The sequence below is a fragment of the Osmerus eperlanus genome, chromosome 13, assembly GCF_963692335.1.
Source record: "Osmerus eperlanus chromosome 13, fOsmEpe2.1, whole genome shotgun sequence".
Lineage (NCBI taxonomy): Eukaryota > Metazoa > Chordata > Actinopteri > Osmeriformes > Osmeridae > Osmerus > Osmerus eperlanus.
This window is the reverse complement of record NC_085030.1, coordinates 143,880-166,448: the sequence shown is the minus strand read 5'-3', so window position 1 is coordinate 166,448 and position 22,569 is coordinate 143,880. Positions and strand designations below refer to the sequence as shown.

The following is a 22,569-nucleotide window of genomic DNA, read 5'->3' as shown; positions in this document are numbered from 1 at the left end:
CAAACAGGTTCACGTCTCCGCTCTGTACACGCATGCGCACCCCGCCCCGTAGCACTGGTGAAGTGTTGAAGTCTAGCCGTAGAAATCAGAGATACTCGGGAGATCTATGGTGTATTTCAGGGGCACCAGCTTGCTAAATGACTTAGCTATGATGTTTTGACACTGTTGTCTCAGTCCAGAAGCTGTAGTCTAAGCCTTGTACACTTACGAGATTCCCTAGAGTTGGTATGGAAAAACGAACTCGTCAACAGACAGATGTATTTCTTTGTTTACATGCCACTTGCTAGCTGCTTATATGTGATGTGGTGGTTTACTGGATGACTTTTCGTCAGATTGCAGAGCGATGGATCATGCCCTGAGAGACCAGTTGTCTGGGCTGGTGGAGGAGCTGACCACCTCTGGAGAGCCCCAGCTAAACCAGGACAAGATGAAGGAGCTCAAGAAGATCTGCAAGTAAGAACTAGGAAGGAATACAATTACTTAGTCTAGTCTACTAAACTCTGGTTTGATTCTCATCTTAAAATGAATGGGTCGTTATGAAGCTCTGCAGAAGCCTGATAATGAACATTCATTTGAATCAGGTGTGTTGGAGCAGGGAAACATCTAAAACATGCAGGACAGTGGGTCCTGAGGACCAGGGTTGAGAAACACTGCTGTAGACTGTCTGCTAAATAAAATTACAATTACACAGACCTTTCATACCATGATACTTTACTGTAACCTGACTCTCCTCTCCCAGAGCATCTAAAACTGTACTGTACTGTAGCCTACTGAATGTGCTGTACTGTACTGTAGCCTACTGAATGTACTGTACTGTGGTTGTCTTCTCTCAGAGCCTCTAACGACTACATTGAGCATGTCTACAACCTGCTGATGTCTCAGCTGGCTCAGGAGCATGCTGAGATCCGCCTCTCTGCCTTCCACATGGCCGCAGAGCTCTTCTCCCGTTCGCACCACTTCCGCCTCCTGATCGTCTCCGACTTCCAGGACTTTTTGGACCTCACTGTGGAGACAGACTCCGACCAGCCGCTCCCCCCACCTAAAGGTAACCCAAACACTATCGTCATTGGGTCGTTAGCGCAATGTCCAACATCCCCTAAATTCCATACAGTCTATATAATATGTCATGAAAATATTATGTTCTCACACAGCTTAGCCTTAAATTGGGCTTTACTGTCCCGCCTCTGTCTGTCTTTTTTAATGAAATCATGCTCAGTAAAAAAAAAAATCCTTGTTCAAAAAGTTTGACGTGTGCTATTTAATGTTGGTAATGTAGAGGTAGCTCGTAAGCTGAAGACCCTGGCCATTCAGACGATTCAGGCCTGGCATGCCTCATACGGAGAGGCCTACAAGAAGCTGGGCCTGGGGTACCACTTCCTGAAACAGGTCAAGAAGGTGAGAGGATATGCTACGCTCAGTTATCCAGAGAATCAAGGACACCTGCCAACGCTGTCTCTCTCTCTCTCTCTCTCTCAGTTCAGTTCAAAGGGCTTTATTGGCATGAAAACAACAATTGTTCATATTGCCAAAGCAACGGTAGAATTACAGAAATATTAATCAATGTAAATCATGGCCTTATATATACTTATATTTCACACACTCACATACAGAGACACACACGGCAGTTTAACTCATACAGTGTATCTACACCACACAGGTGTACAACTTGTATCCATGTTATTATTATTCAAGTTGGTATATTATTAATGTTGCCAAATAATCGGTATAAATAAATAAATAAGTAAATAGATACACACACACATATGTATATATACATATATATATGTATACGCATACACACATGTATACACACCCACACGTATATATACACACGCATATACCCATACATACACATACATACGCACATACAGGTTATATAATGATAATAATAATAGTAAAAATCAAATACTAAATTTGAAATTCTGACAAATTACAGTAAAATTTAAACAAAATATTAAAACAAAAATTAAAACATGTTATGTTTGCCATATTATAAATTGTCCTCATTGTGGCTTTCTCTAAAGCCATGACAGGCTGATACATACTTTGCTGCTAAAATACAGCAGTTAGGTTTTTCTCCCAATAAATAAACCAGTCTCTCTCTATTTGTTACATTTTCAAATTCCTTGTATATGCTGGTAATTTTGGGGAAGTATTTGGTTCGAATGTCTGTATAGTGGTCACATTCTGTTAGGAAGTGGAGCTCTGTCTCCACTTCTCCCTGTGAGCAGACAGAGCACAGCCTCTCTTCTCTGGGCAGCCATGTCTGCCTGTGACGGCCTGTCTCTATGGCCAGGCTGTGCTCACTGAGTCTGTATTTAGTTAATGTCTTCCTTATTTTTGGTTCAGACACAGTGATCAGGTATTCTGCCATTGTGTACTGTCTTTTTAGATTCAAATAGCATTCTAATTTATTTAGTTGCTCTTTTTTGTATTTTGATGATTAAAGGATACACTCCTAATTCAGCTCTGCAGGCATTGTTTGGGGTTTTGCGTTGAACTCTTAATATGTTTTTACAGAATTCTGCGTGCAGGCTTTCTATGGGGTGTTTGTCCCACTTGGCGAATTCTTGGTTAGTAGGTGGGCCCCAGATTTCACAGCCATATATCGCAATGGGTTCTATAATGGATTCAATAATTTTAAGCCAGATTTTGATTGGGATGTCAATTTTAACATTTCTTTTGATGGCGTAAAAAGCCCTTCGTGCCTTGTCTCTCAGGTCATTTGCAGCTTTTTGGAAGTGGCCTGTGGTGCTGATGTTTAGACCAAGGTAAGTATAATTTTTGGTGTATTCTAATTGGTTGGTTCCCAGGAGGAATCGATATTTGGGATCCTGATTTCTGGTTCTTTTTTGGAAAACAAGAATTTTAGTCTTTTTTAGATTGACTGTTAGGGCCCAATTTTGACAGAATCTGTGCAGCAGGTCTAGATGTTGCTGTAGTCCCTCCTTGGTTGGGGACAGAAGCACAAGGTCGTCTGCAAAGAGGAGGCATTTGACCTCTGTGTCCAGGAGAGGCATTCCAGGTGCTGCAGACTGTTCTAGTTCCCTCGCCAGACCATTTATGTAGATATTAAAGAGGGTGGGACTCAGGCTGCATCCCTGTCTTACTCCTCGACCTTGGACAAAGAAGTCTGTATGCCTTTGTCCAATTTTGACTGCACACTTGGTATTTGTGTACATTAATTTTATGAGGTCATATGTTTTCCCCCCGACTCCGCTCTCTATCAGTTTATATAAAAGGCCTTCATGTCAGATTGAGTCAAATGCTTTTTGGAAATCAACAAAGCAAGAGAAGATTTTATTCTTGTTTTGGTTAATTTGTTGGTCGACAATTGTCTGTAGAGTGAATATATGATCCGATGTACGGAAATTTGGTAGAAAGCCAATTTGACATTTGCTCAGTATATTGTTTTCGCTGAGAAAGTGCAGGAGTCTGTTATTAATAATGCTACAGAGGATTTTACCCAGTCTGCTGTTGACACATATCCCACGGTAATTATTGGGATCGAATTTGTCTCCATTTTTAAATATTGGGGTGATCAGACCTTGGTTCCAGACTTTAGGGAATACACCAGAACTGAGGATGGTGTTAAAAAGTTTTAGTATGGCCAATTTAAATTTGTCATCCGTAAATTTGATCATTTCGTTTAGTATACCATCAACACCGCAGGCTTTATTGGATTTTAGGTTTTGTATTTTATCTTGTAGTTCGTTCAATGTTATTGAAAAGTCAAGAGGGTTCTGGTAATTCTTAATTGCAGATTCAAGTAATTGGAGCTTATCGTGTATGTGTTTTTGTTCTGGGTTCTTATCTATGTACATGAAAAGCTTGGAGAAGTGGTTAATCCATATATCCTCATTTTGAATTGGTAATTCTTCATGTTGTTGTTTATATAGTCTGTTCCAGTTTTCCCAAAAAACATTTGATTGAATAGATTCTTCAATTACATTGAGCTGTTCTGTGATACATTGTTCCTTCTTTTTCCTTAGTATGTTTTTATACTCTTTAAGTGTTATGCCATAGTGATGGCGTAGTGCCTGGTTATCTGGGTCTCTGTGTTTCTGGTTAGATACATTTCTCAGTATCTTCCTCATGCTTTTACATTCCTCGTCAAACCATTTTTCTTTATAATTATTGGCCTTTTTGGGGTTTTTGTTTGAGGTTTTAAGATTAGATAGAGAGGCAGATATATCAAATATGTTGCTTATGTTCTCTATTGCTACATTGACACCTTCACTATTACAGGGGAATGTTTTGTTTAAGAAATTATCCAATAGAGATTGTACTTGTGGCTGGTGGATAGCATCCTGATAGGTTTCTTGGCTATCTTTCCGCCATCGGTAACGATTACTAATGCTATGTAGATTGCTTGTTTTAGATGATTCTTGATTAATTAATTCTTTGTTCATATACAGTGTGATTTTGCTGTGGTCTGATAGGGGGGTGGATGGGCTTACTGTGAATGCTCTGAGAGACTCTGGGCTGAGGTCTGTGATACAGTAGTCCACAGTACTACTGCCAATAGATGAGCTGAAGGTGTACCTTCCGTAAGAGTCCCCTCTTAGCCTACCATTGACTATATAGAGACCAAGGGTGCGACACAGTTGTAGTAGTTGAGACCCGTTTCTTTTAGTTATTTTGTCGTAGTTGAGTCTCACTGGGCACCTAGGGAAGCTGAGGCTGTCTCCACCAGGTAGATGCTTATCCCCTTGGTTGCAAAGGATGTCTGGTTGTTCTCCAGTTCTGGAGTTTAGGTCACCACAAAGCATTACATTTCCCTGGCTTTGGAAGTTGCTTATCTCTTCTTCTAATATGGAGAAGCTCTCTTCTTTAAAATAGGGGGATTCTACTGGGGGTATATAGATGGCACATAAGAAGACATTTCTCTCATTTGAGAGTATTTTGCAATCTATTTCAATCCAAATGTGAAATGTTCCTTTTTTGATCAATTTAATGCCATGACTTAGGTCTGACTTATACCAAATGAGTATACCTCCTGAGTCCCTTCCCTGTCTAACTCTTGGTAATTTAGTGGATGGGATTATTAGTTCTTTATAACCTAGGGGGCAACCAGTAGGTTCATCGCCTCTACTCCAAGTTTCCTGTAGGATAATTATGTCTATGTTTTTTACTTCTTTACTAAAATCTGGGTTTCTGCTCTTAAGGCCAAAAGTAGAGGACCTCAGTCCTTGTATATTCCAGCACGATATAGTAAAAGCTTTGTAATTCATAAGGTATTTCTAATATTTTGTTGTTATTATGCTATAAGATGCTGGCAGAGCATGCTGAGCATCTGTTGAATGTTCCTCATCTCGCAGGATGATGGGGCTTGGTGTGTTGCTCTACTCACAGCTTGAGCGTAGCTATGGCGGCCAGGATTGGGCTCTTGTTGTTCTGTGGATGGGTTGTAGAGGGTGCACTGGGGAGGATCAGGTAGGGTCAGGGGGGGAGGATATTGGGGCTGACCAGGGTTGGTTTGGGTAGAATGGATCGGGAGGTGGGGACTCTGTGACGGTAGGTATTCTGGTCCTGATGGAGTCTGTCTGTCTGTCTGGTGGTGCTGTAGTCTTGTGGGGGGGTTTCTGGCTGTAGGTCCTCTGTGTGCAGCTCCTCTTGTTGTAGCTCCAGGAAGACTTCTCCTTGCTCTGGTTGTAGCTCCAGGAAGACTTCTCCTTGCTCTGGTTGGGCTGTGTGGCCTTATGCTTCTCCTATGGGAGTTGTTGGGGTTTCGATTGAGCGCTACATCTTTGAGTGTCTTGGCGAAGGTAGGGATGACTGATTTGTAAAGGTGTACTTGGTCATACAGACAGTCAAGATCAAGTGTGGGGTGGTGGGCCAGTTGGACGTTAGGCTTGAGTACACAGTCTCTGGATATGCTGGCATTAATCCTCTGGATGGTGGCAGGGTGGAAGTCTTTTCTTGGTAGCAGCGTAGAGATCACTACTCTTGAGTTAGGGAAAGTGTGTGTGGCTTTCTCTATCACACCTTTAAGTGCAGTGGCCACTTTATCTTGCAGTATTCTTAAGTCGTTAGTACCCGTATGAATAATTATGTGACTGGGGGATCCTATCTTTTCTTCATTCAGCAGGTGAAGGGCACCCTGGATGTTTGGACACCAGAGTTTTGTAACTTTGTGTTTCGGGAAGAGCTTTTTTTCTTCTATGTACTTCCCATTCGAGTCGATTAGGAGCACTATTTCTGGAATGTGTGTGTCCTCTGTAGGTGGTGTGGCCTCGGTATGGTTGTTGTGTTCTATGCAAGGGGCGGAGTTCAGTTGGTCCAGATTGATTTGTCCCATATTGTCAAGGTTATTGTCAAGGTCAGAGGTGGGTTGGTTTGTTCTTGGCTCTTTTTCTTTCCTCAGCTCTCTTATCTCTTCTCTCATTGCCGTCAGCTGGGCCTGATAGCTCAACCTTTCTTCCTGTAGTTCTTTCATTTCTATCCTTAGTGCAGACACTTCTCTCTTGAGGTCGTCCCTTCTTTCCTCTGCTTCTTGGTGATTGCTTACAGGCACTTTTCTCTGTTTTTCAGTGTTTTTTGTCTGTGATGTTTGTAGTGTGTTGATGAGTTCTCTCATTTCAACAAGTTCAATTTCTAGTCCCGTGAATCTCTCTCTCATGTCCATTAGTTTGTCCAGAGTTTAGACATCCTCTCGTCACTGGCGTCGACTTCCACGGGAGTCTGTGTGGTCTCTATAAGGCCTTCAGGAGGGGGGGCATCGTCTGCACAGTCTGCCCCAGCCAGGATGAGGGGGATGTTCTCAGTCTTCTCCTGTTGTGCCTTCTCTTTAATATTTAAAAAGTTTTGTTGGAATTGTTTGATGTCTTTTCCTTGCACTATTATTGTTCCAGTTTTGTACAGGTTAATGTGGGCTATGTCTTTCTCTGGTTCTTCCTCATCTCTTATTCTTAGTTTCCAGCCATTGCAAATCCCTTCTTTTTTTGTTGAGGGGTAGTGCGCTTTAATAGCACTGTGCCAGGCGAGGGGCTGGTCACTGTAGAAGATTAGGTTGCTGACATCTCCAATTTTGTAGGAGTCGGCGTATAGTGTCTCTGGGTTGTTTTTTAGAAGCTTTTGTTTGTATTGTTTTCGGCCATTCTCATTAGTAATATCCTTTGGATATAGTATGGATATTGCCTCCATACCAGGGGGGAGGGAATCCATATTCTAGTACATTTAAGAGGATATTCAATTGTCTGTATTTCACTTTTTTTCAGTTAGTTATTCTAACTAGTTAGCTGTTTTGATAGCTCTGATTTGTTTGACAACTCACTGCGTTGTCATGGAGACGAAGGTGAACTGTTAGCTTGCTAGCTTGCTGTGGAGTTCTTCAAATTACTGTATTTTTCTTCTGTCCTTTTGCTTATAAAGATGTCCAACTTGTTCAGTATGTGTTCCTATACTGTTCTCCACCTTTTTTTCTTGTATAACTAGGTATAAAGATATCTCTTATGTATGGAAAACTGGACAGCTGACAGTTAACAGCTGTTGACTCCTTGGAACCTTGGAACTCTCTCTCTCTCTCTCTCTCTCCCCCTCTCACTCTCTCTCTTCCTCCCGCTCTAGGTGGACTTCCATGATGTCCAAGCCAGGACTCAGGCGGAGAGGAAGAGAGAGGAGGAGAAGCAGAGAAGGCTTGACAGAATCTACAAGGAGAAGGTTGAGAAGGCCACCATGGAGATGGAAGGTATGCCTCTCCCGTCATATGACTACCTGCACTTAGCCATGGAACTTAAAAACTGGACTTTAAACCTTTCTTGCTCCAACCAAAAATGTATTGTACGTGCTATTAAGATAAGTCAGTCAGTCATAATTGTGACCCTTGACCCCTGGGTGTTCGCAGAGTCCTGTGAGGAGATACAAGAGTGTCTGACTGAGATGGACACCTGCATGAAGCTGCTGCTGCCCTATGAGTTTGACCTCTCTGTTTGGGAGGCAACAGTCAATCCAAACACAGAACCAGCCTCTGAAACACCAGTATCAACCAATCAGAGCTCAGAGACCTCAAAGCCAGCAAATGAGATGACAGAATCAACCATTGAGAAAAGGTCTTCGGTCCAGGTGACGCATGATGGGACAGAAGTTTCCTCTATAGACCTTGATGAACAGCCTTGCTGCAGCAAAGACCTGCACGAAGAGAGAGATGAGAAGAAGGAGTCAAGCGACGAAGAGAGTGAAATTAATGAGGTTCTGGATGAAGACTCCTTCATACGGAACACAGGCCTCATCTCTCACAAATACAGTCTAGACCTCAACCTCGCCACAGGTGAACACACACACACACACACACACACACACACACACACACATACTGTACACAAACACACACACACACGCACACACAAGGCCACACACTCACTGTTACCCACCTCATTTCAGATTTGCATCTGAAAGAGACGGAAGAGAATGAGGCTGTGGTAACCACAGTTAAGGATCTCCATAAGCTGATTAGCTCCAAACACCTGCCTGCTGTCAAGTCCTGGGTCCAGGTGAGGGGTTTGTGTGTGTGTCCAGATGGAACTCCAAAACTGAACCAATGGAATACTATATTGCAGCATAAAGACAATTAATTACTTTGTGTGTGTGTATGCATACCTGTGTGTGTGTGTCCAGGTGTTTACCAGAGCAGGGGGTCAGGATCAGTTGTTAAGACAGGCGTTGGACCTGAAGAAGGCTTTAGAGACTGCCATCAGAAAACACCAGGACCTGCACATAGACTACTGCACCAGGCACCGTAAAGTGGTAGGTACAAACAGGCACTAACCCGGGGTGCTCAATGGATACCAATTCACATAGGCAGCATGTAGAGACCTCACCAGAAGAGGGCAGTATTGCACAGTGTAATAATACATTCTTCTGATCTCCCAGAAGACAAAATGCAGTGAACTTCTCTTAGGATTTGTCTGGATGTCCTAAAGGGAGGTGAGCGGCACTTTCCGCTAGGAGCAGGGCTATTAGGAGGTGCAAAATGAGAGAGAAGGGCTGGGAGGAATAGCATGGCTTGGAGGTCCAAGACTGGGGGAAGAGAGCAGGAGGAGAGAGCAGGAGGAGAGAGCAGGAGGAGAGAGCAGGAGGAGAGAGCAGGAGGAAAGAGCAGGAGGAGAGAGCAGGAGGAGAGAGCAGGAGGAGAGAGCAGGAGGGAGAGAGCAGGAGGAGAGAGCAGGAGGAGAGAGCAGGAGGAGGAGGGCAGGAGGAGAGAGCAGGAGGAGAGAGCAGGAGGAGAGAGCAGGAGGAGAGAGCAGGAGGAAAGAGCAGGAGGAGAGAGCAGGAGGAGAGCGCAGGAGGAGAGAGCAGGAGGAGAGAGCAGGAGGAGAGAGCAGGAGGAGAGCGCAGGAGGAGAGAGCAGGAGGAGAGAGCAGGAGGAGAGAGCAGGAGGAAAGAGCAGGAGGAGAGAGCAGGAGGAGAGAGCAGGAGGAAAGAGCAGGAGGAGAGAGCAGGAGGAGAGAGCAGGAGGAGAGAGCAGGAGGAAAGAGCAGGAGGAGAGAGCAGGAGGAGAGAGCAGGAGGAGAGAGCAGGAGGAGAGAGCAGGAGGAGAGAGCAGGAGGAGAGCGCAGGAGGAGAGCGCAGGAGGAGAGAGCAGGAGGAGAGCGCAGGAGGAGAGAGCAGTAGGAGAGAGCAGGAGGAGAGAGCAGGAGGACACAGTAGAAGGAGCAGGATGGGAGGAGAGAACAGAAGGAACAGGACTGGAAGCAGTAGAATAGAGTGAGAGCTCCAGGGAAGACAGGGATGGACATTTGTAATAAAAAAGTTGGGACGTCAGGGAGAAGAGGCTGAGGGGTGAGGGACAGAACGCTGGGAGGAAGCCCGGGTCTCTACCTCGTCATCTCCGCCACTCCCTGTCTTTTCCACTCCACTCTCTTTATTTACCTCTTTCTCCATAACCCTTCCCTCCATCTCTCCCTCTTTTGCTCTGCTCTCTGTCTTGTCCTCTCTCTTTCTCTCCCTTCCTCCTCCCCTCCCTCCCTCCCTCCCTCCCTCCACCAGTCCATCCTTAGCAGCTGTAGTTATGAGTGCTCGTCTCATAATGACAGCTGATATGCCAGTCTGTCGGGTAGGAGGGGTGCAAGGGGGAGCCAGCCAGCGGTGACAGTGACAAAGCAGCCCACATCTCTCTTTAAAGGGTTATCACTGCCAGCACCCATTCTCCATGCAAGCAGCCCCGCGCTATGATAAAGCTACAACTTAAAGCCCTTTATCATAATTAGTTTTTCCTTTTTACCCTTAAAAGCATTCCATTACTTTATTCCTTTTATCGCCATGGTGACACGCGGGGGGATTGCTTTCAGCGACTCAATAAACTGGGCTCTGATTGGAGGGAAAATGGAGGAATCAGCAGCCTGACTATCCTGCGGGACGGATTTACATGAAGGAGAAAGAGTGAAGGAAAACAACAAGACACTTAATGTACTTGCTGACAGTAGTCCTCTCCTCTCTTCCACTCGTTTCCTCCACTCGTCTCCTCTTCTCTCCTCTCCTGGTCACTAAGGTGTTTGCCAGTGTGTTGGTTTGTGTGTGTGTGTTTGTGTGTTAATCGGACAAATTTGCCCCGTCCCTGTAGCAGCAGGCCGTTAAACATGCAGCTTGCTAGGATATGCTGTTGTTTACCTGCGATAAGCCATCTTATCAGGCTACGGAGAAACATCATTGATGTTGTGTGTGTGTGAATAAGAGGGCACTCCCCCTTTCATCCACGATAGAGATGTTAACTGTGTGACAAGTGTGTTAGGGCTAAAGGTAGGTGGGGCTGGTGGTGACAGTTTGCGTTAGGGTAACTGGCAGTAATGATGATGAGGAGGTGTGTGTGTGTGAGACTTGAGGTTCAGGTCTATAAGCTGGCTGTCAGTGTGGCTGAGGAGATCGAGATGTAAGCTAATGTGTCAGCTGACCAGACTGGCCCCAGCAGTGGATGTCCCTGGGGAGACCGGTCGGAGTGGGGGGGGGGGATTTTGAAGGTAGAAACCCCCTGGGTCTTAGAGAGTAAGAATAATCATCAAGCCCCCCTTTACTGAGACCTGGGACAGGCCTCATTACCTTTGGCTGGTCCCATGATCTCTTAAACCATCTCTGTCTCTTCTCTCTCTCTCTCTCTCTCTCTCTCTCTCTCTCTCTCTCTCTCTCTCTCTCTCTCTCTCTCTCTACCCATCCATTCCTTCTCCGAATATCCTTGTTGACTGTCCTCCAGCCTCACTCCCAGAAGCCTGACTGTACCAGCCTCTATGCTACCTTTTAGTAATGCTCCTCCAAGTCTCTCTCTCACCTTCACTCCAATCCTCTCTACCCTGGTCTCTTCCCCGGCCTCTCTCCCCCGACCTCTGTCCCCTGGCCTCTCTCCCCCTGCCTCTCCCCCTGCCTCTCTCTCCCTTCTTATTCCTGAGTCTGGGTCTCACCTCATTACTTCCTGACAGGAAGGCCTCTTTCTATCAAACGCCACCTCTGGAATAACACACCATATTTGGTCATGGCCTCCTGGGCACTGAACCAATCAAACAGCAGCTACATATATGTGTGATGGAGATATTCATTAGCTAACGTTCCCATGATGCTGCTGGGCTCTCCTGCGGACCGAAACCCATCTCATTCTGCTACATTTTGTTATGTGGGGGGACGTAAACGCATTGAGATAATACCCTGGCCGCATTATAGCCTGGCAATATTCACACTGGCCCATCTCCCTGCATGGTAATGTAGAATGTAATCTAATGTGTGTGTGTGTTTGCGTGCGTGCGTATGTGTGTATTCACAGCCCGAGTGCTGTTTCAGAGCAGAGTATTAACTTGTCTGCAGAGACAATAGAGAACAACTTTCAGGTTTATTTTTCAGCTCCAGCAGGTCTCTGTGTCCTCCCTCCCTCCCTCCTTCTGACAGCGTACGATGGTTCATTCCATCCCCCCCTCCCCGCCACCGCACCAACCAGGCCATACACCTGAGTTATTGGTTTGCTGTAATAATTTGCTGGAGCTTCCAGAGTGGAGGGGGTTATTAGCATATAAATAGCAGATGCACAGAAGACCATCACAGCTGAGCACATTTAATTTTTAGTTTATAAGATTGAATGGGTTTTTAAACGCATAGCCATCAAACTTGCCAAGAGACAAATGAAGTTGAGAGTTCAGTTGTCCGAGGCGGCCCTCGGCGATCATTTTTTAAAAGGATAACAGAGTTACTTAAGGGGGAGCGCTTGGCTGGGGCGTGTAGGGGCATGGGGGGGGGGGGGGGGGGGGCAATGGGTGGAGCATGCATGAGGTGACCTGGGTGGAGCAATAGACATGCTTTAGAGACTTAATTAGACCATACAGGATATATGGAGGGGCGGCTAAGGTGAGGGATGGAGGGAGGAGGGCACAGAGGTCCTTTACCCTGCAGGAGTGTGTTGTGTTATTTAAACACACTCATTATCCAGGCCTCCGACCCGGGAAGGGGGACCGAGGTGGGACACACATGGTCAATACTGCTGCTGCGGGAGACAAACAAACCAGGAGTGGTGGGGAATGTTTTATCAATCCCAAACATACCAAGGTATAGATGGATGGATCGATGAATGGATAGATAGATACATCGATAGATAGATTGAGGCAGGATAAAGACAGCGAGAAAAGGATGAAGGGAGACACCCAGAGACAGAGATGGAGAGACACCAAGAGAGGTATCCCAGCCGGTATTGTTTGCAGGCTCAGCAGAAGCTGCAGTGCTAAGCTTCAGCCTTCTGTGATACATCCTAGTGCTTTAGTTAGCACTGCTAGTTTATCTCCCCACACAAGAAAACTTTCCTCCGGTATTTTGTAAAAAGGAGAAATGGTGGTGAGCTCTCTCTTCGCCGGATAAGAAACTGGTTGGTTTAAATGCAAAGGAGTGCGTGAGGAACGGAGGCCATATTTTAACTGGGTTTGTGTCAGCAAAATGTTTCTATATAAAAGCTAATTCCCTCCTCCTCCGTTTGTACAAGAGTTACAGCTTTGCCACCTCTCCACGACACCACAGATTTTATCACCCCAGAATTAAGGTGAATTAAAAGTAAAGTAATGTTTGTTGTGCAGGTGGTAGTGTGTGTGTGTGTGGGTGTAGTAAAGGGATCTATCAGTGGAGGAATAACTGCCTTGCGGTAGAGAGAGACAGCCGGGATAAACAAAAGTACAATCTCCTCTCCTGCTCTGCAACTGTCACACCCCCCCCCCCCCCTCCTTCCACAGAAGGTGAATAACTGGGTCTGTGTTAGGGACAAATGTAGAGAAAGTTTGTGTAGGAGTGGGGGAAGCACCTTCTCTCCCTCCCTCTCCCTCCCTCTCTTTCTCTCTGTCTCGTACATGTGAGTGTGTGTTGCTGTGTATTCAGTGATTGGTATCAAACTTGGGTGGGGTAGTGTGTGTGTGAGGTTTGCGTAGGCAGAAGAAGCCATTGTGTACTCAGTATCAAATGTTCTCAGTATTTGTTGTTGATCAAGCTTGTTGTATAGAAAGTGTCCTTTATCAACTGTCATCCGTATTGGTGATTGATTAATAGATTAGCAAGCGTTTAATAATCTATGCTAGTCTCATCACAAACTGAGACACTGTCTTTCTAGTTTGTGTGGTCTCATGTGTTGTCCTTTTGGCCTCTAGTCTCTCTTTCTCTTTGTCTTTCTCCCTATTTTCAGTACCACGTGCTTTATTGACATGATTCTTCATGTAACAGGTTTTGCCAAAGCAGTCCACAGTGAAGGGTCAACACATGCAATTGTTAACACATATTAAGAACTTAAACATAATCAGTTATAAAACATCAATACAATTGTTTGGATTTAATTCCAGGGTGAGGTCACTGAGTCTATATTTTGAAAGGAGTCATCTCTGCTTTCAGCCATTTCATAATCTCTGTGGGCTCGATCGTTGTTTTGTGTTTTTCTTTTAGTTTTTCTCAGTGCGCCACATAGACTTGTTAGTTTTGGTATTTGGTTTATTTAGTTTGGTGTTAGTAAAGCAGTGCTTGACTGAGAAGGATATGTGCCAGGTGGTGACTAGTTAGTTAGGCTGACCAGCTTGGACTGGGAGCTCTTTTCAGGGGTATGTATTTTTTATGGTGCTTATCCCATCTACTATAGTTATGATGGCTGAGTTGACCCTGTAATTGAATATATCTCACTTTCATAAAGAGCAATTTGCTTGATGACACTGCCAAATATTTTGCACCAAATTCTAATTGGGATATTTATGTAATTAAATGTTTAATTGCATTAAAGCAATACAAGCTTTTTCTTTTAGTGCATTCGATGCCTAGCAGTCTCTCTCTCCCCCCCCCTTTCTCTCTCTCTCCCATTCTCTGTCACTCTGTTTCTTTCGGAATATACAGAGTGGTAATTATGGGTTAATTATGCTGTAATTGAATTGTTAGTGTTGTAAAATTAAGTGGTTTAATTAATTGTGATTTAATTTATTAACATCCGCGTTTGTAATATTCAGAGCAGGCGGATGATTCGTCTGTGATTCTCCCTGTGCTTTCATCCACTGCTTCTCTCTCTGTCTCTCTCTCCATTTCTCAGTCTCTCTCCCTCCCTTTCTCTGTCTCTTGTTCTCTCTATCTCCTCTTGCTCCCTTTCTCTCGTCTGTCTTTCTCTTCTCTGTCTCTATGTATCTCTATATGATGGGTAGTACTAGAGAGCAACGATCATAAAATGCCACGGTCAACACGCTAATAAACACACGCTCTCACAAAGAAAAGAAGGAAAGGAAAAGTCATTTTTGCCCTCTCTTTCTTTTCGTAGCAGACGTAGGTGTTATGATTGAGGTAATTAAGCTGAATGAAGGTGTGTATGTGTGAGAGCGTGCGAGCGAGAACAGTTTGCCGCTACACAGCATTCCAGAGAGTGAAGGTTAAGGGCGCTATGTGGAGTGTTTATGAAAATGACCCCGAGATTTAAACACGTTCTGTTATGCATTGTAGCACAGGGAATGGTTAACTACCTTTAGAGGAAATTAAAAGGCATAAATTCTGTTTAGCGCTGATGTGAAGTCCCTTCTAGGAAGAGCAGAGAGGAGAGATAATATGGGGAGGAGGGGAAAGAGTATGAGAGGAGAAGAAGAAAAGGGGAGAAAGAGACAGCGAGAGGAAGAAGGGAGAAGAGGGCGAAGCCTTAGATGAGGAGTGGAGGAGTGAAGGGAGAGAAAAGGATGGGAAAGGAGGTCATTGGACTGTGGGGGCAAAAGATAACGGAACAGAGGGATGAGGGAAGAGAAGAGTAAGAGAAGAAAGAGACCTTTTCCCCTGTCATGAATTCCCTTCTCTGTTTCTGTACCTCCAAAACAGCTCCCTGACTAGTGATGATGCAGCACAGCGTATAGGACTGGGCACCCGACACTGGGGGACAACAGAGGAAGAGAGGGAGGGAGAGAAGAAGAGACGAATAGAGGGAGGGAAAGAGAGAGAAGGAGTGAGAGAGGGAGAAAGGGAAAAGAGGGAGGGGGGAGAGGAAAAGAGGAAGGGAAAGGAAGAGGAAGGGAGGGAGGGAGAGAGAAAGGAAGAGATGGAGCGAGAGAGGAATTGAGGGAGGGAGAGAGAAAGCGATGGAGCGAGAGGAAGAGAGGGAGGGTTCATCTCATTGCTCTTCCTACTATATTGATGGAGCTCATTTACCTGAGAGAGGTTAGTAAGATCTGCTGTAGCTGCAGACCACAGGGAGGGGGGAACCACAGGCCAGCTCCTCCAGCCCGCCCTGTTGATTCGCGCAGAGAGGGACAACCACATACACCTTCCCCAACATGTGTGGGTGTGTGTGCTGCATGGGTGTGTGACAGAATACTGCCACACACAGTCTCCAACCGTAGCCTGACACAGTTCACGTAAGATGAAGAGTTTGACACCCAGTTTTTTTTACACTGTATTTTCACTGAAAAGAAATTTGTCAAATCACGTCAAAAAGACCAGCCAATGTGTCTGAACCCGAACCCGAACATCACTTCTACATTTTTTTCGAAAGCTGTGTCGGGCAGCTACCCTCTAGTGTGTGTGCTGCGATAGCATGAGCAGGTGTGTGTGTCTTTGGTATATCTGGAGGTGAGAGTGTGTAGGATTTCCAGTCTACCTCCTGAGAGGCGAAAGGCAGCTTACCTCTGTGGACCTGACCTCTCTCTGACCAGCCTCCTTATCACACACATACTCCTACAATCATTCCCTCCATCCTCTCATCTCTCCATCCAGATACTAGATCCCACTCCCAGCCTGCAAGACGGAGTAAACCCCCCTTTTCAACAGTTCGACTGATCCAGGCTGAGACCCAGGAGTTGAACTTAGCCGGGCTGATAGGATAGACTGGTGCGGGTGTGGGCACAGGTGTAGAGGCTAGGTGGGGGTCTGTCTCGATGGGTGCGAGGAAACATCAGAGTAGGGCAGTCGGGAGGGGTGTGGTTATGTATGAAAAATTATAAACGCCTCTTTCAACCCTTCAGATGAGAGCATCGGATGATGAAGATGAGGATTTCGAGGAGGTGCCGGAGAAGGAAGGCTTTGAACCCCACATTCCAGAGCATCTAAGAGAGGAGTACGGTAAGTTGACTTAGCTGGAGGGCCACTTACACACACACACACACGTGCACAAACAAGAGAGACAAACAAACAGCAATAAGGAGAACCTGCCATAGTAGTAATCTTCATAAGATCTCACCCTGGCCCCTAGAGACCATAACACACACAGGCACACACACACACTCTCTTACAGCGGACAGGCACAGATTAACAGAGAGAAGGTGTGAAGGAATGCCCCTTAAAGTGTGTTTGTTTGTGGAAGGCTGACTTGTGGTCAGAGGTCAGGGGTCAGTGTGTGCAGTCGGCCAGCCACGTTCCCTCTCAGTAGACTGTTAGCCCAGGTGCTACGGAGCGCAGTGCTGCCAACTGCACCTGTCACCGGAGCAACGACCCCGTTCTGAAAATGTTGTTTTGTGTCTTTGTTTGAACCTGCTCTGGTCAAGTCCGGAATTAGACCGAGACATCCCTCCTGTGTGTTGACAATAATGGTGTGGTTTCTGTCGGTGTGTGTGTGTCTCCAGAGCCAGGCTGGGTTTGATTAGTGAGCTATGTAATGATCTGTAGAGGCCATGCCAAATTAACAATGCCACCCTCTTAATGAGGTCCCATTAGGCCTGTTGTAATTTACTACCTGTACCTGCACCTTCTACTGCCTAGACCTGGGACACATCCTCCCCTGCACACACACACACATACACACAGCCAGCACTGGAATTAGAAGTTATACGATTATATTGAGGTCCTCTTGTGTACACAGTATTTTAAGACAGAGCGAGGGTAGATAGATCTGTTGTAGCAGTCTGAAGTTGCTTTGGCAAAACACTTGGCAGCCTTACACACAAACTGTGTGTGTGCGTGTAGTTACAGATATCTTGTCAGTCTGCCACTGTCTCAGAGGAATGTCAGACTATCAACTGTCCCTCTGTCATAATGAGTTGTGTCTCAGGTGGATATAATATGATATATATTGACGATGTTTTTGAGAATTAAAAAATATATTTGTTATCTTTTTATGGACAGTCTTCCTGGCTGTCTGTCTTTTCAAAGCCCGGCTTTCATCTATAGGGACCCAGATCACAAAGCACTCGGCCTCACTTCTTTTCTTCAGCTCCTATTTCTTTCTTTTATTCCCCCCACCTTCTTTCCGCCCCCCTCTCCCCCTCTCTCTCTCTCCTTCCTCTCCTCCTCCATTCTGTGCTCTGCTCTTTTCACGGCTGATCTCTTATCTATCCCTTTATCCTGCTTCTCCTGTCAGGACGTTATCTCTCTTTCAAATTTACATTTTAATTACAAGGCCTGCTGAACTCAGGAAAATCAATACTCTCTCTCTCATCCCTCTCTCTTTTTCACTCTCTTTCTTTAATTCTCTCTCCCTTACTTCCTTCTCTCGGCTCTCTCTCTCTCTCTCTCTCTCTCTCTCTCTCTGTCTCTCTCTGTCTCTCTCTCTCTGTCTCTCTCTCTCTCTTCCTCTCTCTCCCCAGGCCAGCCCACTGGCCCTCTCTATTTCCTCCTATTGATCTATCTCTTTAACACCTGCTACTTTACTGCTGCAGACAAATAGCTACCATTTTGGTCAATTTAAAGAGAAAAAGAAAGGATTTGGTAGTATTTCAGCTGGGCCTCGACGTAGGGCGAGGATGGAGGGATGGTGTTGTAATTCAGAGGGATGGAAGGATGGCGTGATGTGTTGGAGTGATGGAGGCCAAGGGGTAGGGGGTGGGCTACTTGTACATGGGAGCGGTCAGGTTTATAAATGCATTCAGCTGAACTGTGGTGGCTGGATGGGGCAGCAGGGTCACTGTGGGGAGGTGGAGTGTCACAGTAGCAGTATTTTACTGACTGGCACTGCATTAGGTGTGTTATACTTGCCCTCTGTAGCACGGCTGTCTTTTTTCATCACACTCTCTGGCTCCTTTTATAGGAGAGAGGAGAGGTACTGTTTGACCTGTCAGCCAGTCTGTTCTCTGAGGTAACAACTGCTGTGTTGGATTGCCATTCATATTGTCTGACTTGGCCAGGTCTAGCCTGGTCTGATCTGGCCTGGCAGGCTGTGGGGTTGTTTGGGGCAAGCTGCTGGCTTATAGGTTGTCTTTGATCTCTTCTCCAGCCCTAAGCCCTGTCTGACCTCCACACACACGCTAGACCACCCAGGGGTCTGCAACAGCTCATTTCTAGACGTGTTGTTGTCACCCTGACCCCCTCCCCCCCTCCCCACCAGGTCTTGAACCTTCCACCAGCTCCTCCAGCAGCAAGAAGCCAGCCTCTTCCTCCTCCCGGCCCCAGCCCCGGGCTCCTCTCCAGGACCCCCAGCCGCTCCCTAGGAGCAAGAGAAGAGCCCTGGAGGAGGAGCAGGACCCCACCTGTGCTGCTGCCACACTGAGCCTCCTCAGACAGCGCCTCCCACAGGCCTGGTAACTCTCTGCTCTCCTCCCCTTCACCCTCCTCTTGCTCTCTCTCAAACCACCAGTATGAATGCTCTCTCTCTGTATGAATAGCGTTTCAGCAGGTCCAGAGCAGCAGACAGCAGGCTCGTCCAGTGACGCAGTCCCAGGGTCCAGCCAGGGCCAGGCTGACGTCCCTGTCATCCCCTTCGGTCTGGACCTGTACTACTGGGGCCAGGAGCAGCCCACCGCTGGAAAGATCATCAAGTACTCACCATTACTCACCCTATATTACATGGATATTATCAATACATATATACCGTTTGGGCACCATGTACATATTATATACATAGCCTCATATTACTACTGCAGTATTATTTACACCTTCAATCCACAAGAATCACATTGCTGGTTGAGATGACAGTGCTGCTTTGTGGGCTCTGGGTGAGATGCTGCATGGAGTTTTGGTTTCTGATTGCAGTCGCTGTACGTGTCCACAAGAGGGTTCTGTTGTCAGAGGCCTCAGTGGATGCAATGGCTGTAGTGCGATGTCTTGGCAATGGAGGCTTTCTTACAATAATTGAGCTCAACCTTTAGAGCCGTAGAGTGTTAAAGCACTTCTCATCTTCCTCCTCTTCCTCTCCTTCTCCTCTTCTTCTCCTCCTCTTCCTCCTCCTCCTCATGCTCCCCTTCCTCCTCTTCCTCTTCTCCTCTTCCTCATGCTCTTCCTCCTCATGCTCCCCTTCCTCTCCCCTCCTCCTCATGTTCTTCCTTCTTCCTCCTCCTCTTCATGCTCCTTTTCCTCCTCTTCCTCCATGTCTTCCTCCTCCTCCTCCAGGTACTCTTCCCAGCACCAGTTCTGGGTGCCTAACGAGGTGGAGGAGGAGGTGGAGAACCCGGAGCTGAGCGCCCAGATGAAGTCTCGCTACATCACCTTCGCCGGGCGCTTCACCCCCGTCACACACACCTGCAGGGCGCCCCTGTCCAACGGGTCGCTGTGTGAACGCCAGGACAGGGTCAAGGTCAGACACACACACACACGCACCTGGAAAAACACAGACATGTACAGTTGTGTGGTGGCAAGTTGACCTGTGTGTGTGTGTGTGTATGTAGTGTCCGTTCCATGGTGTCATCGTGCCCCGTGATGACCTAGGCCGCCCCACTAACGCCGAGGACGCTGCACGCCTAGAGAGAGAGGAGAGGAAACGGCGAGAGGAACAGCCTGGTGAGACACACACACACCATGCCATGATCACCCTGGTGTCTGGCTGGACCCAGAGCACACAGTCCTTCCTTCCAGCCCAGAACTAAGGAGGAAGAGGAGGGACGAAGGGAGAGAGGGATGAGGGAGTTTTTGATTAAGGTAAAGATGAGGTGATAGAATTGGAGAGATGGCCAATAGAGGAATAATAGACTGGGCTTGACTGGGCCAGATCTGTCTGTCCTTCTTTCTCTCTTCTGGCCCAGCACAACCGGGCCCAGCTAAAAGCCCATTAGTGTGTGTGTATGTGTGTGTGTCACTGCCAGGTAGCCAGAGGATATGGTCTCTCTCCCTGCAGTGGCTTGTTAACAAACAGGTACTAGGCGTCTGACTGGCTTGCCTGCTGGCCACTCGCTTGTGAAATAGCATCTTTTGTAACTAACTACACTATTGATCCACTACTTCATCAGACCTAGCCATCCAGACAGACAGCCAGGCACTGTCACAAACACATGCGTGCACACACACACACACACAAATATATATATAACACACACATGCTGTCTTTCCCCTTTTAGGGCAGGCTAGTACCCCATTACCACCTGTGTGTGTGTGTGTGTGTGTGTGTGTGTGTGTGTGTGTGTGTGTGCGTGCGCGTGCGCGTGCGCCTGCAACTGATCAGCCCTCCCTGTGGTCACTCTCTCTCCCACCGTTACTATTGATTTTGTCTCTAACGGACGCAAATAATTTCTTTGTTTTGCTCACAGCCACACTCCCAGTCCCAGGGCAGGGTTTGGCTTTCTGAATGTGAACCCTATTGTCCACCCCCTCCCCCTGTCTCAGAATAGGCCTGCCCAGACCGCACCAACATTAGCTCGTTAGCGCTACAGACAAGTCACATCTTTGACGTGTCAGTGACACCAGGCTCACAATCCGTCTTTACACATTAAGACACAAGCAGATTTTAATTAGCTTTTCTTACATCAAGCCATGATAATAATTAGCTAGCTGGGGAGGCCGCTTTAGCCTACTTAGCGTACTTAGCATACTTAGCCAGCTTTAGCATAGCTTTTAGATAGTGAATAGCATAGATTGTTTTTGTCATTGTCATTATAGAATGCTGCATGATAGTGGACAAGAGAGATATCTACAGAGGACTGGGTTATTTGTGGCATGAAGGTGTGTGTGCTGTAAACATTTACATTTAGTCATTTAGCAGACGCTCTTATCCAGAGCGACTTACAGTAAGTACAGGGACATTCCCCCGAAGCAAGTAGGGTGAAGTGCCTTGCCCAAGGACACAACGTCATTTGTCACGGCCAGGAATCGAACTGGCAACCTTCAGGTTACTAGCCCGATTCCCTAACCGCTCAGCCACCTGACTCCCTTCAACGTAAACGTGGGTGTGTTATGTGAATATTTGTGTAGGGTAGATGTGTTTGAGTTTTGTGTCACTGTCTGTATATGTGTGTTTGCGTGTGTACTTGAATGATGTGTGTGTGTGTGTGTGCCAGGCTAATGCCAAGGGCCATCCCAGGGTATCTTTTACACCAGACTAGACACTAGGAGGTCCTGCTGCCGGCCCTAAAGGGCTGGCAGACTTCCAGCTGCCATGTTTGTAGAGTGTGTTTCTGTGTGTGTGTGTGTGTCCCGGGCCACAGCTGGAGCTGTAGCGAGGCTGTTGACAGAGGACAGGGGCCTGGTGCAGAGGCTTCAGACAGATTAACTTAATAAGACCCCCCTCCCTCCCCTCTCATCTCATCCCTCTCTCCCTCTCATCCTGGCCTGGGAATCAAAACACACAATAGACATGACTTAAACCACTCAGGGATCATGGGCCTTGTGTAATAGAGCCCCCCCCCCATACACACACACCCACACACCTCAACCCCCTCACCAGCCCCAATCACACCTCACGCAAAAAACAGTCACCCCCACCCCTTCACTCCCCCCCTCCGACACACACACCCCTAGGGACGCACACACCTCCCCAAATTAATTAGTAACTAAAACTGGGCCCCTCTTTTACAGCTTGTGGGACTTGGGGGTGGGGTGGGAGGGGAGGGTGGGGGGTACGGAGGGGGGGTGATTGAGAGGGTCTAATGCCAGACCAAAATAGACTAAATTTTTTCAATTACCGTGTGGTTTGTTGGCGGTTATGAGGTTGAGCTGATGGAGCAGTTAACCTCCACACACCAAGGGCACTCCTCGGGGGCAGGGGTATGTGTGTGTGTGTGTGTGTGGGGGCGGGGGGGGGGGGGGGTACAGTACAGATGAATCCTCCATACACACACCTTGACTAGCTACCTACCTACTTAACTAAGTCCCACAACACACACCTCGGCTAGCTCACACACCTCAGTAAACGCTCGCTCACGCTCAACTAACTCACTCACTGCACACACGGCATGTTCAAAAAACCTGTTCAGGCAACCAAAGTGCATTTAGCCTCTGTAAACATGCTGGCTCATTCTCTATAGACCTGGACCAGAT

At 46.7% G+C, this 22,569-nt stretch overlaps 1 protein-coding gene across 1 annotated transcript in view; it reads left to right on the top strand.

Moving 5' to 3' along the window:
* The first annotated feature begins 22 nt into the window (after positions 1–22).
* uvssa (UV-stimulated scaffold protein A) overlaps positions 23–22,569 on the top strand; it is a 23,788-nt gene continuing 1,241 nt past the window's right edge. The window contains exons 1-13 of the mRNA XM_062476889.1: positions 23–225; positions 333–453; positions 834–1,045; positions 1,277–1,395; positions 7,570–7,690; positions 7,847–8,269; positions 8,383–8,492; positions 8,617–8,745; positions 16,419–16,515; positions 18,713–18,905; positions 18,990–19,142; positions 19,714–19,897; positions 19,989–20,174. Of these exons, the coding sequence (XP_062332873.1) occupies positions 344–453; positions 834–1,045; positions 1,277–1,395; positions 7,570–7,690; positions 7,847–8,269; positions 8,383–8,492; positions 8,617–8,745; positions 16,419–16,515; positions 18,713–18,905; positions 18,990–19,142; positions 19,714–19,897; positions 19,989–20,174 (2,037 nt within the window). The 5' untranslated portion in view covers positions 23–225; positions 333–343. The remainder of the gene's footprint in view (positions 226–332; positions 454–833; positions 1,046–1,276; positions 1,396–7,569; positions 7,691–7,846; positions 8,270–8,382; positions 8,493–8,616; positions 8,746–16,418; positions 16,516–18,712; positions 18,906–18,989; positions 19,143–19,713; positions 19,898–19,988; positions 20,175–22,569) is intronic.